Below are 13,422 nucleotides of genomic sequence, written 5' to 3' on the forward strand. Positions count from 1 at the left end.
CAAATTAATTCAAGGAGCAAAATGTGTTCAAGGCCGCCTAGCTCTCTTAAGTCTCCTTGGCCGAATTTCCTAGTTGTTCTTCTTGAGTTTTGAAGCTTGCCTTGCAAGCTTCTAAACTCAAGTAAGGTAAGCTTACCTTACCATGGTTCTTAAGTGAACCATGGTCAAGGTTAGCTTCCCTTGTAAGCTTGCTAAACCGTAGGGAGTTAAGTAAACCTTACCATGGTTCCTAGTGAACCATGGTTAAGGTTAGCTTCTCCTAGAAGCTACCTTTTCTCTATATATTTGTAAATACTTCCTATGTACTCAATTTTGACAAATTTGAGAAATATAATCTAAATTTCTCTCCCACTCAAGAGTCACAAAAACCGAAGAGAACCCTCACTCTAAGGATTCTCTCAAAGTGCTTCTACTTTTGGCTTGGTTCCTAAAGCTTCCTTCACAAGCTTAAGGAGTGGCCGAACCTTCTTCATAGACTTCACCTCCATTGAAGTTTCTTCAAAGGAGATTTCAGAGATCTTAAGGAGTAAACCTCAAGGCATTTCGGTCCTTAGCATGGAACTCTTGAAGAAACATCAATCTACTTCAACTAGTTCCATCACACATAAACAAAGATTATGATATAAGAAAAGGAAGGACAAAAAACATAGGAAGAAAACATAACCTGAACTCTAGGATGAGTCTCATGCATAAACTCAAACAACTAATTCACAACAGTTTGTAGAAACTTACAATGAGCTCTTAAAAACCGAGGATAGTGTCCCACAACATACCTGCCAACAGAAGAAATGTCATATTATTCGACAGAGGTATTACATCATTTAACATCGAGCAAATCAATACAAAAACAACCCTTACATGATATTACGTGCAATAACAACTTTGTTATCTTTTCCTGTTCTGATTTCACAACGACTTAATAAATCGCAAGTTTCCTGCCACATAAACATGATGTGAGTATGTTAGGATTCAGTTTTGCCATCATACAAAGACTTACTTGTTCCTCACTTGAACCATATGAATATGCCTCAAGAATATTAGTAGTGTTCCCAAACTAAAGGGCTGCCACCTGTGAACACAAAAAAGATAGATAGACGCACATAGAAACACATACAAAACACAACATGCACACAAGGACTCAAAGGCAAACAAAGACACACAACACAGAGTACAGACACAAAGCACAAAGAAATGAGCACGCAGAGCACACAAACAGAGGCACACGCACACACGCATAAACAAAGATTATGATATAAGAAAAGGAAGGACAGAAAACATAGGAAGAAAACATAACCTAAACTCCAGGTTGAGTCTAATGCATAAACTCAAACAACTAATTCACAACAGTTTGTAGAAACTTCCAATGAGCTCTTCAAAATCGAGGATAGTGTCCCACAACATAACTGCCAACAGAAGCAGTGGCATATTATTCAACAGAGGTATTACATCATTTAACATCGAGCAAATCAATACAAAAACACCCCTTACATGATATTACGTGCAATAACAACTTTGTTATCTTTTCCCGTTGTGATTTCACAGCGATTTAATAAATCGCAAGTTTCCTGCCACATAAACATGATATGAGTATGTTAGGATTCATTTTTGCCATCATACAAAGACTTACTTGTTCCTCACTTGAACCATATGAATATGCCTCAAGAATATTAGTAATGTTCCCAAACTGAAGGGCTGCCACCTGTGAACACAAAAAAGACAGATACACGCACATAGAAACACATACAAAACACAACATGCACACAAGGACTCAAAGGCAAACAAAGACACACAGCACAGAGTACAAACACAAAGCACAAAGAAATGAGTACGCAGAGCACACAAACAGAGGCACACGCACACACACATAAACAAAGATTATGATATAAGAAAAGGAAGGACAAAAAACATAGGAAGAAAACATAACCTGAACTCCAGGATGAGTCTCTTGCATAAACTCAAACAACTAATTCACAATAGGAACCATGGTAAGGTTCACTTAACTCCTACGGTTTAGCTAGCTTGTAGGAGAAGCTAACCTTGACCATGGTTCACTTAAGAACCATGGTAAGGTGAGCTAACCTTACTTGAGTTTAGAAGCTTGCAAGACAAGCTTCAAAACTCAAGAAGGAACACTTAAGAAATTCGGCCAAAGAGGAAAGGATGAGCTAGGCGGCCTTGAACAAAAAATGCTCCATGAATTAATTTGAAAATCTTTGATTTGGTTTAGTTAGGTTCATCATATGATGATGAGACCTAGCTAAATCAAATCTACGAAAAATTAGGAGCAAAATGAGTCCAATATGCAAAATTTTGCCTAGGCCCAACTCAGGCCCAATTTCTAAGCACACCCTCAAGCATTGCTAAATGTCACCCCCTTTGCCCTACTGAAAAAATACAAAATGAAAGTATCAACTAGGGAGGTTAAATGGAGCTAAACTCTCCAAGTAACCTACCTTAAAAACAATATACAATCACTAGGAAAAAGCAACTAAAGTGCCTCACAATACAAAGGCAAAAATAACCTATACAAAAAACTATGCATAAACTGTACAATATAAACAAATAGAACTAAGGCCTTTTCTTCATGATAGAGCATTCCAAGTGAAGATTATCTTGGGCCTGACAAGCCCACTAGTCTTCTCAAGATCCAGCTCTTCCTGTATCCTCCTAGCCATAGCTCTGGTCACTGGACCCTTGGCCCATGGTCTATCATCGAGGATAGTGTCCCACAACATACCTGCCAACAGAAGCAATGACATATTATTCAACCGAGGTATTACATCATTTAACATCGAGCAAATCAATACAAAAACACCCCTTACATGATATTACGTGCAATAACAACTTTGTTATCTTTTCCCGATGTGATTTCACAGCGATTTAATACATCGCAAATTTCCTACCACATAAACATGATGTGAGTATGTTAGGATTCAGTTTTGCCATCATACAAAGACTTACTTGTTCCTCACTTGAACCATATGAATATGCCTCAAGAATATTAGTAGTGTTCCCAAACTGAAGGGCTGCCACCTGTGAACACAAAAAAGACAGATACACGCACATAGAAACACATACAAAACACAACATGCACACAAGGACTCAAAGGCAAACAAAGACACACAACACAGAGTACAGACACAAAGCACAAAGAAATGAGCACGCAGAGCACACAAACAGAGGCACACGCTCACACACATAAACAAAGATTATGATATAAGAAAAGGAAGGACAGAAAACATAGGAAGAAAACATAACCTAATTTCCAGGTTGAGTCTAATGCATAAACTCAAACAACTAATTCACAACAGTTTGTAGAAACTTCCAATGAGCTCTTCAAAACCGAGGATAGTGTCCCACAACATAGCTGGCAACAGAAGCAGTGGCATATTATTCAACAGAGGTATTACATCATTTAACATCGAGCAAATCAATACAAAAACACCCCTTACATGATATTACGTGCAATAACAACTTTGTTATCTTTTCCCGTTGTGATTTCACAGCGATTTAATAAATCGCAAGTTTCCTGCCACATAAACATGATATGAGTATGTTAGGATTCATTTTTGCCATCATACAAAGACTTACTTGTTCCTCACTTGAACCATATGAATATGCCTAAAGAATATTAGTAATGTTCCCAAACTGAAGGGCTGCCACCTGTGAACACAAAAAAGATAGATACACGCACATAGAAACACATACAAAACACAACATGCACACAAGGACTCAAAGGCAAACAAAGACACACAGCACAGAGTACAGACACAAAGCACAAAGAAATGAGCACGCAGAGCACACAAACAGAGGCACACGCACACACACATAAACAAAGATTATGATATAAGAAAAGGAAGGACAAAAAACATAGGAAGAAAACATAACCTGAACTCCAGGATGAGTCTCTTGCATAAACTCAAACAACTAATTCACAATAGTTTGTAGAAACTTCCAATGAGCTCTCAAAATGTCAAAAGTGATTACAAATGAAGGGAAAACAAATATATAGGGTGGAGGTTGCTTGTAAGAGAAGCTAACCTTAACCATGGTTCAATAGGAACCATGGTAAGGTTCACTTAACTCCTACGGTTTAGCTAGCTTGTAGGAGAAGCTAACCTTGACCATGGTTCACTTAAGAACCATGGTAAGGTGAGCTAACCTTACTTGAGTTTAGAAGCTTGCAAGACAAGCTTCAAAACTCAAGAAGGAACACTTAAGAAATTCGGCCAAAGAGGAAAGGATGAGCTAGGCGACCTTGAACAAAAAATGCTCCATGAATTAATTTGAAAATCTTTGATTTAGTTTAGTTAGGTTCATCATATGATGATGAGACCTAGCTAAATCAAATCTATGAAAAATTAGGAGCAAAATGAGTCCAATATGCTGAATTTTGCCTAGGCCCAACTCACGCCCAATTTCTAAGCACACCCTCAAGCATTGCTAAATGTCACCCCCCTTTTCCCTACTGAAAAAATACAAAATGAAAGTATCAACTAGGGAGGTCAAATGGAGCTAAACTCTCCAAGTAACCTACCTTAAAAACAATATACAATCACTAGGAAAAAGCAACTAAAGTGCCTCACAATACAAAGGCAAAAATAACCTATACAAAAAACTATGCATAAACTGTACAATATAAACAAATAGAACTAAGGCCTTTTCTTCATGATAGAGCATTCAAAGTGAAGATTATCTTGGGCCTGACAAGCCCACTAGTCTTCTCAAGATCCAGCTCTTCCTGTATCCTCCTAGCCATAGCTCTGGTCACTGGACCCTTAGCCCATGGTCTATCATCCCCTCCTTCTTGAGAAGGATTTGTCCTCAAATCTGTAGGCTCATCTTCCTCATCATAACCTGCAAAGGGAATAAGATCACTCACATTAAAAGTATTACTCACTCCATAATCACTGGGAAGATATAACCTGTAAGCATTATCATTAATTCTTTGGAGGACTTGGAAGGGACCATCTCCTCTTGGGTTGAGTTTAGACTTCCTTTGAGAAGGAAACCTTTCCTTTCTCAAGTGAAGCCAAACCCAATCCCCTTCCTCAAAAATGAGGATTTTCTTTCCCTTGCTTCTATCTAAAGCAGTTCACTCATTTTGTTGTTGTATATGAGATTTAACCTTCTCATGTAATTTCTTAACAAATTCAGCCCTAGATACCCCTTCTTTATGAAAATAATGAGAAGAGTCTGGTAGGGGTACTAGGTCCAAAGGAGTAAGAGGGTTAAAACCATATATAACCTCAAAAGGTGAGATTTTGGTAGTCTTATGGACTACCCTGTTGTAAGCAAATTCAATGTGGGGCAAGTACTCATCCCAAGACTTATGGTTACCCTTAAGGACTGCCCTTAACATTGTAGATAGGGATCTATTGACTACTTCTGTTTGCCCATCAGTTTGTGGGTGACAAGTAGTAGAGAAAAGTAATTTAGTTCCTAGCCTACTCCAAAGAGTTTTCCGGAAATGGCTAAGGAACTTAGTATCCCTATCTGAAACAATGGTTTTGGGTAGACCATGAAGTCTAACCACTTCCTTGAAGAAGAGTCTTGCTATGTTGCTTGCATCATCTATTTTGTGGCAGGGTATAAAGTGGGCCATTTTACTAAATAATTCCACTACCACAAAAATCGAATCCATGCCTCTCTAGGTCTTGGGCAAGCCCAAAATAAAGTCCATACTGATATCAACCCATGGAGAGTTAGCAACAGGTAAGGGTGTATAGATGCCATGAGGCATTACTTTAGACTTTGCTTGTAAACAAGCTATACATCTAGAGCAAAACCTCTCAACATCCCTTCTCATGTGGGGCCAAAAGAATTTTTCTTTTAAAAAGCTTAGAGTCTTTTCAACTCCAAAGTGCCCCATGAGACCACCCTCATGACTTTCTTTAACAAGGAGTTTTCTTATAGATCCTTGGGGTATACAAATTCTTCCTTCTTTATATAAGTACCCCTCAGAAATATAGAAACCTCCTTGAGGCTTTGCTAAACATTGGGTATAATTTTCTTTAAACTCGAGATCATTAGTATACAACTCCTTAATGTGATTAAATCCCAAGATTTGAGATCCAAGGGAGACTAACAAAGTGTGTCTCCTAGAAAGGGCATCAGCCACAACATTATTTTTCCCTTTCTTGTATTTAATCACATATGGGAATTGTTCTAAGAACTCTACCCACTTAGCATGCCTTTTATTTAGTTTGCCTTGGCCCCTCAAATATTTAAGTGACTCATGGTCACTATGAATAACAAACTCTTTGGGAATATGATAGACTATGGCCAAGGCCAAGGAATCCAAGAGGAGATACATTAAAAGAACCAAGAGGAATGGGATGATTTTGAAGACCTTTTTCATATGTTGTAAATATCTTGTACATAGTTTCTTTTGTATAGGTTATTTTTGCCTTTGTATTTGTAAGGCACTTTATTTCCCTTTTTAGTAGCTATTGTATATTGATTCTAGGGTAGGTTACTTGGACACTTTGACTCCATTTAACCTAACCTAGAAATACATTCTTTTCTTAGTTTTCTAGTAGGAGTGGCATTAGCAAATTAGAGAGTGTCCTTAGTAAGCTAGAGAGTGCTCCTAGCAATTTAGCCAAAGGTGGTCCTAGGCTAAATTTTTCATATTGGACTCATTTTACTCCTAATTTTTCATAGATTTGATTTAGCTAGGTTCCATTCCCATTGAATGAACCTAACTAAACCAAATTAACCATTTTCAAATCAAAAGGAGTAAATTAATTCCAAGAAGCCACCCACCTTAGAAGTGTGTTCACACTTGTGTTCACACTTGGACAAAATTCATGGAGTTTCTTAAGCTTGGAAGCTTGAAGCACAAGCTTCTCCTTGGCTAGCTTACCAAGCAAGCCAAGTGAGAAGCTTGCTCTCCAAGCCTCTTGACCTTGGACGGTTTATCTAGACTCAACCATGGTTCCTAGTGAACCATGGTCAAGACTAGCTTGCTCTCTAAGTTTCCTACTCCTATAAACTTGTAATTCTTTGATTGTAAAACACTTTTGAACATATTTTGAGAATGAAATCAGATTTTCCTCTCAACTCAAGAGTCATAAAAACCGTGGAGATTTCCTCTCTTAGGTTTCCTTCAAGGTTCCTTCAAACCTTGCCTTGGTTCATCAAGCTTCTACCTCAAGCTTGAAGTAACCGAACCTCATTCTTGGCTTCACCTCCATTGGAGCTTCTTCAAAGGAGGATTCAGAGATTCTTCAAGTGTCTACCTCAAGTGCAAACGGTCCTAAGCATGGAAGAGTTGAGGAACACCAATCTTCCTCACCTAGTTCCATCATTTTTGGTATCTAGAGCCTAGTGCTCTTGAGGTTTTTGTTTCTAACTTTTTGTTCTTGAATCCATGTTGTATCTTCCTCCTTTTACATGTCTCTTTGTGTTGCTGCATGGATCTAGTTCTAATACAATTTTTGATGGATCCTATATGTCAAGTATGAAGTAAATGATTCATGTTTGCTTGTTCCTATTCTTATGAATCATTTTGGGTTTTGTGCTTTTAGGTACTCTTGAACTTGTGCATTTTTGTATTTGTTTGAGTCTTCTCCATTCATTCACATGTGTCCGTGATTGGACAACATACTTTGAGTTAGATTTTGTTTTTGAATCATATGTTTTGTCTAGAGTCATGTGTAGTCCTTTGAATGTCATTGATTCCTAGACTAGCTTGTTTTGACCTAGTTTTTGTGTTGTGTTGATTGAGTCCGAAATTTTTGTGTATTTTTTCTTATTGAATCTGTACCTCACCATATGTGCTTTTGTTTTACATGATTGAGTTCTTAATTTGCTATTAGTCCTAGCAAATTTCTTAGAGTTAGGTTTCTATTATGTCTTGTTAAAAGTTTGTCAAAAAAAAAATTGTTAAACACTACTCCTATTAGGTTTCTTGTGTCTTGTTGAGTGGCTGAAACTTATTGAAATTTTTGAACATTAAAACAGAACCAAAACAGAGGTGTGAGTGTCTTAAATGCATTAGAAAAACAAGAGAAAGAGTGCTTAAAAATTTGACAAAAAAATAGTACAAAATTGTGTAGCACTAGTTGAAAATTGCATGTGAACACCTCTTGTTTTGTGTCCAATTTTGCTGCAGTTTTTCTACCTTAAAACCGAGACTCCTAAGTGATCAAAAGGCATTTAAAACTCCTGAACATTGAAAGAAAAATAAGAGAAAAATATTTTACTAAAAAGAAAAGAAAGAAAAAGCAAAAGAAAAAGCCAAAAGGAGTGAAAATTTTGCTTAAAATTGCTCTCGGTTTTGATGAATTTTTGCTTACATTTTTAGTTGGTCCAGCCACCTATTTGTGTCTTGTTTTTGTTCATAATCTTAGCTTTTAATTTTGTAATCCATTCTAGTGCCTTTCCTAGGATACTCTTGTGTGTGCTAGCTTCCAAATTTGCCTTAATTTTTGCTTGTCAATTTGTGGAACTCTTTCTAGTCTTGTCTCATTTTCTTCTACCACTTGGTGTAGCCATTCTAAATTGTTCATTTTCAGTTTTAGCACTAATATTCTAGTCTTGAAGGTGTTTGAGTGCTTCTTAAAAGGTGTAGGAGGCCAAGGCAAGGGATATCTACTTGAAGGCTTTGGTGGTTGCTTAGGGAGTTTGTTCTCTCTTGGTGGCAAGGTTCTTGAATACACCTAGAAGTGACTAACCTCAAGGTTACTTCTAAAAAAAGGAGTGAAACACCTTTGTGAGGCTGCAGTTGGTGGCTGAATTGGAGCAAGAAAGAACAAAGCTAATTGTGAAATTTTTTTGTGAAAATTTAGAACAAATTTTAGTGACGGAAATTTTTGATTCTAAAACCTACTTCTCCTTACAAAATCCGTGACTAACATTTGCTTCTAATTAGTGGCTAATTTGTTTTTCTTAAAATTAGGTGCAGCCACTAATTTCATTTGAGTTTGAATTTACATTTCATTTAGAGTGTGAATTTGCATTTCATTTGAAGAAAAAAGTGAATTTCATTTTCTTTGTAATTTTGCTTTCTAAATTTTTGTACAAGGCCTTTGTTAAGGAGTGTCTTGGAGTGCCTTTGGTGTATCTCCATCTCTCCTTAAGAACTCTTATAGCTAATCACGTGTAGTACTTGTGAGAGTGGTCCTTGAAGGTCTTTGGTACCTTTCAAGCTCTCACTTAGGTTTACTTGCTTTCAACGTCTAGTTTATGTTTTCAGTCATTTAAGTTTTCAAGCAATTTATGTTTTCTGCCATTTATGTTTTAAGCAATTTATGTTTTCAAGAAATTTATGTTTCCAAAGTCTTGATTGCATTGCTTAATTGTACACATTAGGCACTTGCTTGTTATTTTTCTTTTGAAAAGAACTTTGTGAAAACATTTTGTGCAAGGCAAAGTACAAAGGGGTTTAGAGATTTTTACTTGAAGAGGCTTGGTTATTAAGTGGCTCGATAGTAGCTCACCTCCCTCCATAGTTCAATTTGTACTCTTAGACCTCTAAGTGCCAAGTCTAAGCACTTCAAAAATATTATTTTCTTAAAATCTATTTTTGTGTGAAGAGAAAAAAAAATCTTGTTGTTTAAAATGTCTCAACAATCCAACTATAGTGGAAGTGATAGCTCTCCTAAAAGCATTTCTTACTTAACAAAAGAGCTAAAATCACTTAAACTATGGAAGAAGCAAGAGGCCTTTCAAAAAGAGAAGGAGAAAATTGAAAGAGAGGCTAAACTTGCTATCCTAGATGAGAAGTTGAGAATTCTTAAACAAGAAGAAGAAAAATTGAAAGAAGACATGAGAAAACACAAAAGAAGAAGAAAAATGAAAATCAAAACAAAAGAAGAAATAGAAAAAAAGAAAGAGCTTTGTGCAGGGAAGAGTAAAGAGGAAGAAATATCCTCTAAAGGATTTGTGATTAAAGAGAATTGTTTTAGTACTAAAAATCCTATGAAAAAAATTCTCTTTATTCATAAAGATCTTAACTCTTGCCCTCATTCTGCCACTAGTCTTGAGGAGGAGATTCATAAATCCATTATTTTTAAAGAAAAAGAGTCTCAACTTCAAGATTTGGTGAAGGAGAAGTGGACTTCACTTAGTTCCACTTCTCATGCTACTTCCTTGGTGGTGCCCAAGGTAGATAGCCTTCGTTTGTGTAGGACTTTTCCTACTTTAGTTGTGTCAGTAATGCACCCAATTTATGGAATATATTATTTGTTGGATATAACATCTGAACCTTCAAGGTTCCTTGTGACAAATTCTTTTCATAACTATCCAACAAATAATATAATCCAAAATTGTTTAGGAAATTTCTTAGTAGTATTTTCCTTATTTTCTAGGAAATGCCTAGGTTACCACATAGGGTACTTTAGGCAAGATGTTCTAGTTTTTAGGATTAAGTCTTTAGTGTGTTATAGTCTTAGTTTTAGCACTTTCTTAGGGTTTAGTAATATACCTAGACTATGTTTAGGAGAGAATCCTATTCATTATTTTAGAAGGTCTAGTATCATCAATTTCTTTAGGTTCTATGAAAGGATTCCTCTTAGGATATACCTTTCACATTTATTGATTGACAATATCACCTCTAATGAATGGTATTATATATTTGTAGGTGTGGATGATTATCATGAAGACCCTCGAGATTTGAGGTCAAATCCTTTTCAAGAGGGAGGGGATGATAGACTATGGCCAAGGCCAAGGAATCCAAGAGGAGATACATTAAAAGAACCAAGAGGAATGGGATGATTTTGAAGACCTTTTTCATATGTTGTAAATATCTTGTACATAGTTTCTTTTGTATAGGTTATTTTTGCCTTTGTATTTGTAAGGCACTTTATTTCCCTTTTTAGTAGCTATTGTATATTGATTCTAGGGTAGGTTACTTGGACACTTTGACTCCATTTAACCTAACCTAGAAATACATTCTTTTCTTAGTTTTCTAGTAGGAGTGGCATTAGCAAATTAGAGAGTGTCCTTAGTAAGCTAGAGAGTGCTCCTAGCAATTTAGCCAAAGGTGGTCCTAGGCTAAATTTTTCATATTGGACTCATTTTACTCCTAATTTTTCATAGATTTGATTTAGCTAGGTTCCATTCCCATTGAATGAACCTAACTAAACCAAATTAACCATTTTCAAATCAAAAGGAGTAAATTAATTCCAAGAAGCCACCCACCTTAGAAGTGTGTTCACACTTGTGTGAACACTTGTGTTCACACTTGGACAAAATTCATGGAGTTTCTTAAGCTTGGAAGCTTGAAGCACAAGCTTCTCCTTGGCTAGCTTACCAAGCAAGCCAAGTGAGAAGCTTGCTCTCCAAGCCTCTTGACCTTGGACGGTTTATCTAGACTCAACCATGGTTCCTAGTGAACCATGGTCAAGACTAGCTTGCTCTCTAAGTTTCCTACTCCTATAAACTTGTAATTCTTTGATTGTAAAACACTTTTGAACATATTTTGAGAATGAAATCAGATTTTCCTCTCAACTCAAGAGTCATAAAAACCGTGGAGATTTCCTCTCTTAGGTTTCCTTCAAGGTTCCTTCAAACCTTGCCTTGGTTCATCAAGCTTCTACCTCAAGCTTGAAGTAACCGAACCTCATTCTTGGCTTCACCTCCATTGGAGCTTCTTCAAAGGAGGATTCAGAGATTCTTCAAGTGTCTACCTCAAGTGCAAACGGTCCTAAGCATGGAAGAGTTGAGGAACACCAATCTTCCTCACCTAGTTCCATCAGAATAAGGTAGTGTTCCCAAGTTTGAAGGGCCCTAACCAAAGCATAGAACTCTTTGTCATAGGTAGGATAGTTAAGGGAGGCACCTTTGAGTTTTTCACTGAAATATGCAATAGGGTGCCCACCCTGTAACAAAACCGCCCCTATGCCAACTCCAGAGGCATCACATTCTAACTCAAATTTTTTTGAAAAATCTGGTAGAGCTAGAAGTGGTGCATGGGTAAGCTTATGCTTCAAAGTTGTGAAGGCATTTTCTTGTTTCTCTCCCCATATAAATTCCACATTTTTCTTGACTAGGTCATTTAATGGGGAGGCTAGTGTGGAGAAATTAGGAACAAACCTCCTATAGAAGCTTGCCAAACCATGGAAGCTCCTAATATCTCCAACACTTTTAGGAGTGGGCCATTCTTGGATGGCCTTGATTTTCTCGGGGTCCACATGAACCCCTTTTTTGCTAATTATAAACCCTAGGAAAACAACACTATCTACACAAAAGGTACATTTTTCTAAATTTCCAAAAAGTTGATTTTTCCTAAGAATATCAAAAACTTGCCTTAAGTGTCCTATGTGATCACTTAAGCTCCTACTATATATGAGAATATCATCAAAATAAACTACTACAAATCTACCTATACAATCCCTAAGGACATGATTCATGAGACGCATGAATGTCCTAGGAGCATTGGTGAGCCCAAAGGGCATCACTAACCACTCATATAGTCCAAACTTGGTCTTGAAAGCGGTTTTCCATTCATCTCCTTCTTTTATTCTAATTTGATTGTATCCGCTCTTAAGATCAACTTTAGAAAATTTGATGGCTCCATGAAGCTCATCTAACATGTCATCAAGCCTAGGGATGGGATGTCTATACTTCACAGTGATGTTGATGGCTCTACTATCACAACACATTCTCCACTTGCCATCCTTCTTTGGAACCAACAACACTGGAACAACACAAGGACTTAAGCTCTTTCGAACCCAGCCCTTCTCCAACAACTCTTGGACTTGAGACTCTATTTCTTTTGTTTCTTGGGGGTTGGTCCTATATGCAGGCCTATTAGGTAGGCTAGCCCCAGGCACCAAATCAATTTGATGTTCTATTCCTCTAGAAGAAGGAAGGCCCATTGGACCCTCGGGAGGAAATAGATCATCAAATTCCTTTAAAAGAATTTTGACCCCCTTAGGTAAAGTCTCATGTCCACTAGATGTGGCAGTGCAAGAAAAAGTTCCTTTACAGAGAAGGATATAAGAGGGTTGTTGAATCAAGAGGGTTTGTTTGGAAATTGCATTCTCTTGAGTAACAACCTCTAGGGAGGGAACTCCTTTCTCCCTAGATTCCTCTCTATCCTTAGTTTTCACGGACTTTTTTTTTCTCTTTTTTCCTCTTTTTTTTAAATCTTTTTTCTCTATCTCTTTTGAGTTTCATTTGTGCTTGATCCTCAACCACCTGTTGAGGAGTAAGAGGATGAAGCACAAATTTCTTTTCTTTATGTGTAAAGGTAATCTCGTTAGTAAGGCCATTATGCATGGTTTTCTTATCAAATTGTCATGGCCTTCCTAATAAGATATGACAAGCTTCCATTGGTACTACATCACATAGCACCTCATCTTCATAGTTCCCAATAGAAAGCTTGACCTTTACTTGTTGGTTAACTGCTAGGTCACCATCCTCATTAATCCAATGGAGTTGATAAGGTTTAGGATGGGGAATAGTAGTTAA

At 37.0% G+C, this 13,422-nt stretch overlaps 1 protein-coding gene across 2 annotated transcripts; it reads right to left on the reverse strand.

The window, feature by feature from the left end:
* Nucleotides 1–1,817: 1,817 nt before the first annotated feature.
* On the reverse strand, nt 1,818–3,364 carry LOC145953179 (uncharacterized). Of its 2 annotated transcripts, XM_083066962.1 has the most exons (3): nt 2,962–3,364; nt 2,833–2,899; nt 1,818–2,737 (listed from the first exon to the last, which is right to left on the reverse strand). In XM_083066962.1, the coding sequence occupies exons 1-3, from the start codon at nt 3,088–3,090 to the stop codon at nt 2,583–2,585; spliced, it is 351 nt and encodes a 116-aa protein (XP_082923088.1). In that variant the 5' UTR covers nt 3,091–3,364; the 3' UTR covers nt 1,818–2,582. The 2 variants fall into 2 exon arrangements, 1 of the variants encoding a protein (XP_082923088.1); XR_014430732.1 differs by lacking the exon at nt 1,818–2,737 and having other exon boundaries at nt 2,748–2,899; nt 2,973–3,364.
* Between the last annotated feature and the right edge of the window lie 10,058 nt (nt 3,365–13,422).

The sequence above is a fragment of the Cajanus cajan genome, chromosome 11 (genome assembly GCF_000230855.2).
Source record: "Cajanus cajan strain Asha chromosome 11, NIPB_CcT2T_4, whole genome shotgun sequence".
Taxonomy (NCBI): domain Eukaryota; kingdom Viridiplantae; phylum Streptophyta; class Magnoliopsida; order Fabales; family Fabaceae; genus Cajanus; species Cajanus cajan.

What these genes read in the sequence shown, in the direction of transcription:
- LOC145953179 (XM_083066962.1), bottom strand. Translation starts at nt 3,090, where the DNA reads ATGTTGTGTTTTGTATGTGTTTCTATGTGCGTGTATCTGTCTTTTTTG. An exon ending in ATGGTTCAAGTGAGGAACAA is followed by an intron (nt 2,900 to 2,961) that starts GTAAGTCTTTGT and finishes TTTATGTGGTAG; the next exon opens with GAAATTTGCGATGTATTAAA. An exon ending in TAACAAAGTTGTTATTGCAC is followed by an intron (nt 2,738 to 2,832) that starts GTAATATCATGT and finishes TTCTGTTGGCAG; the next exon opens with GTATGTTGTGGGACACTATC.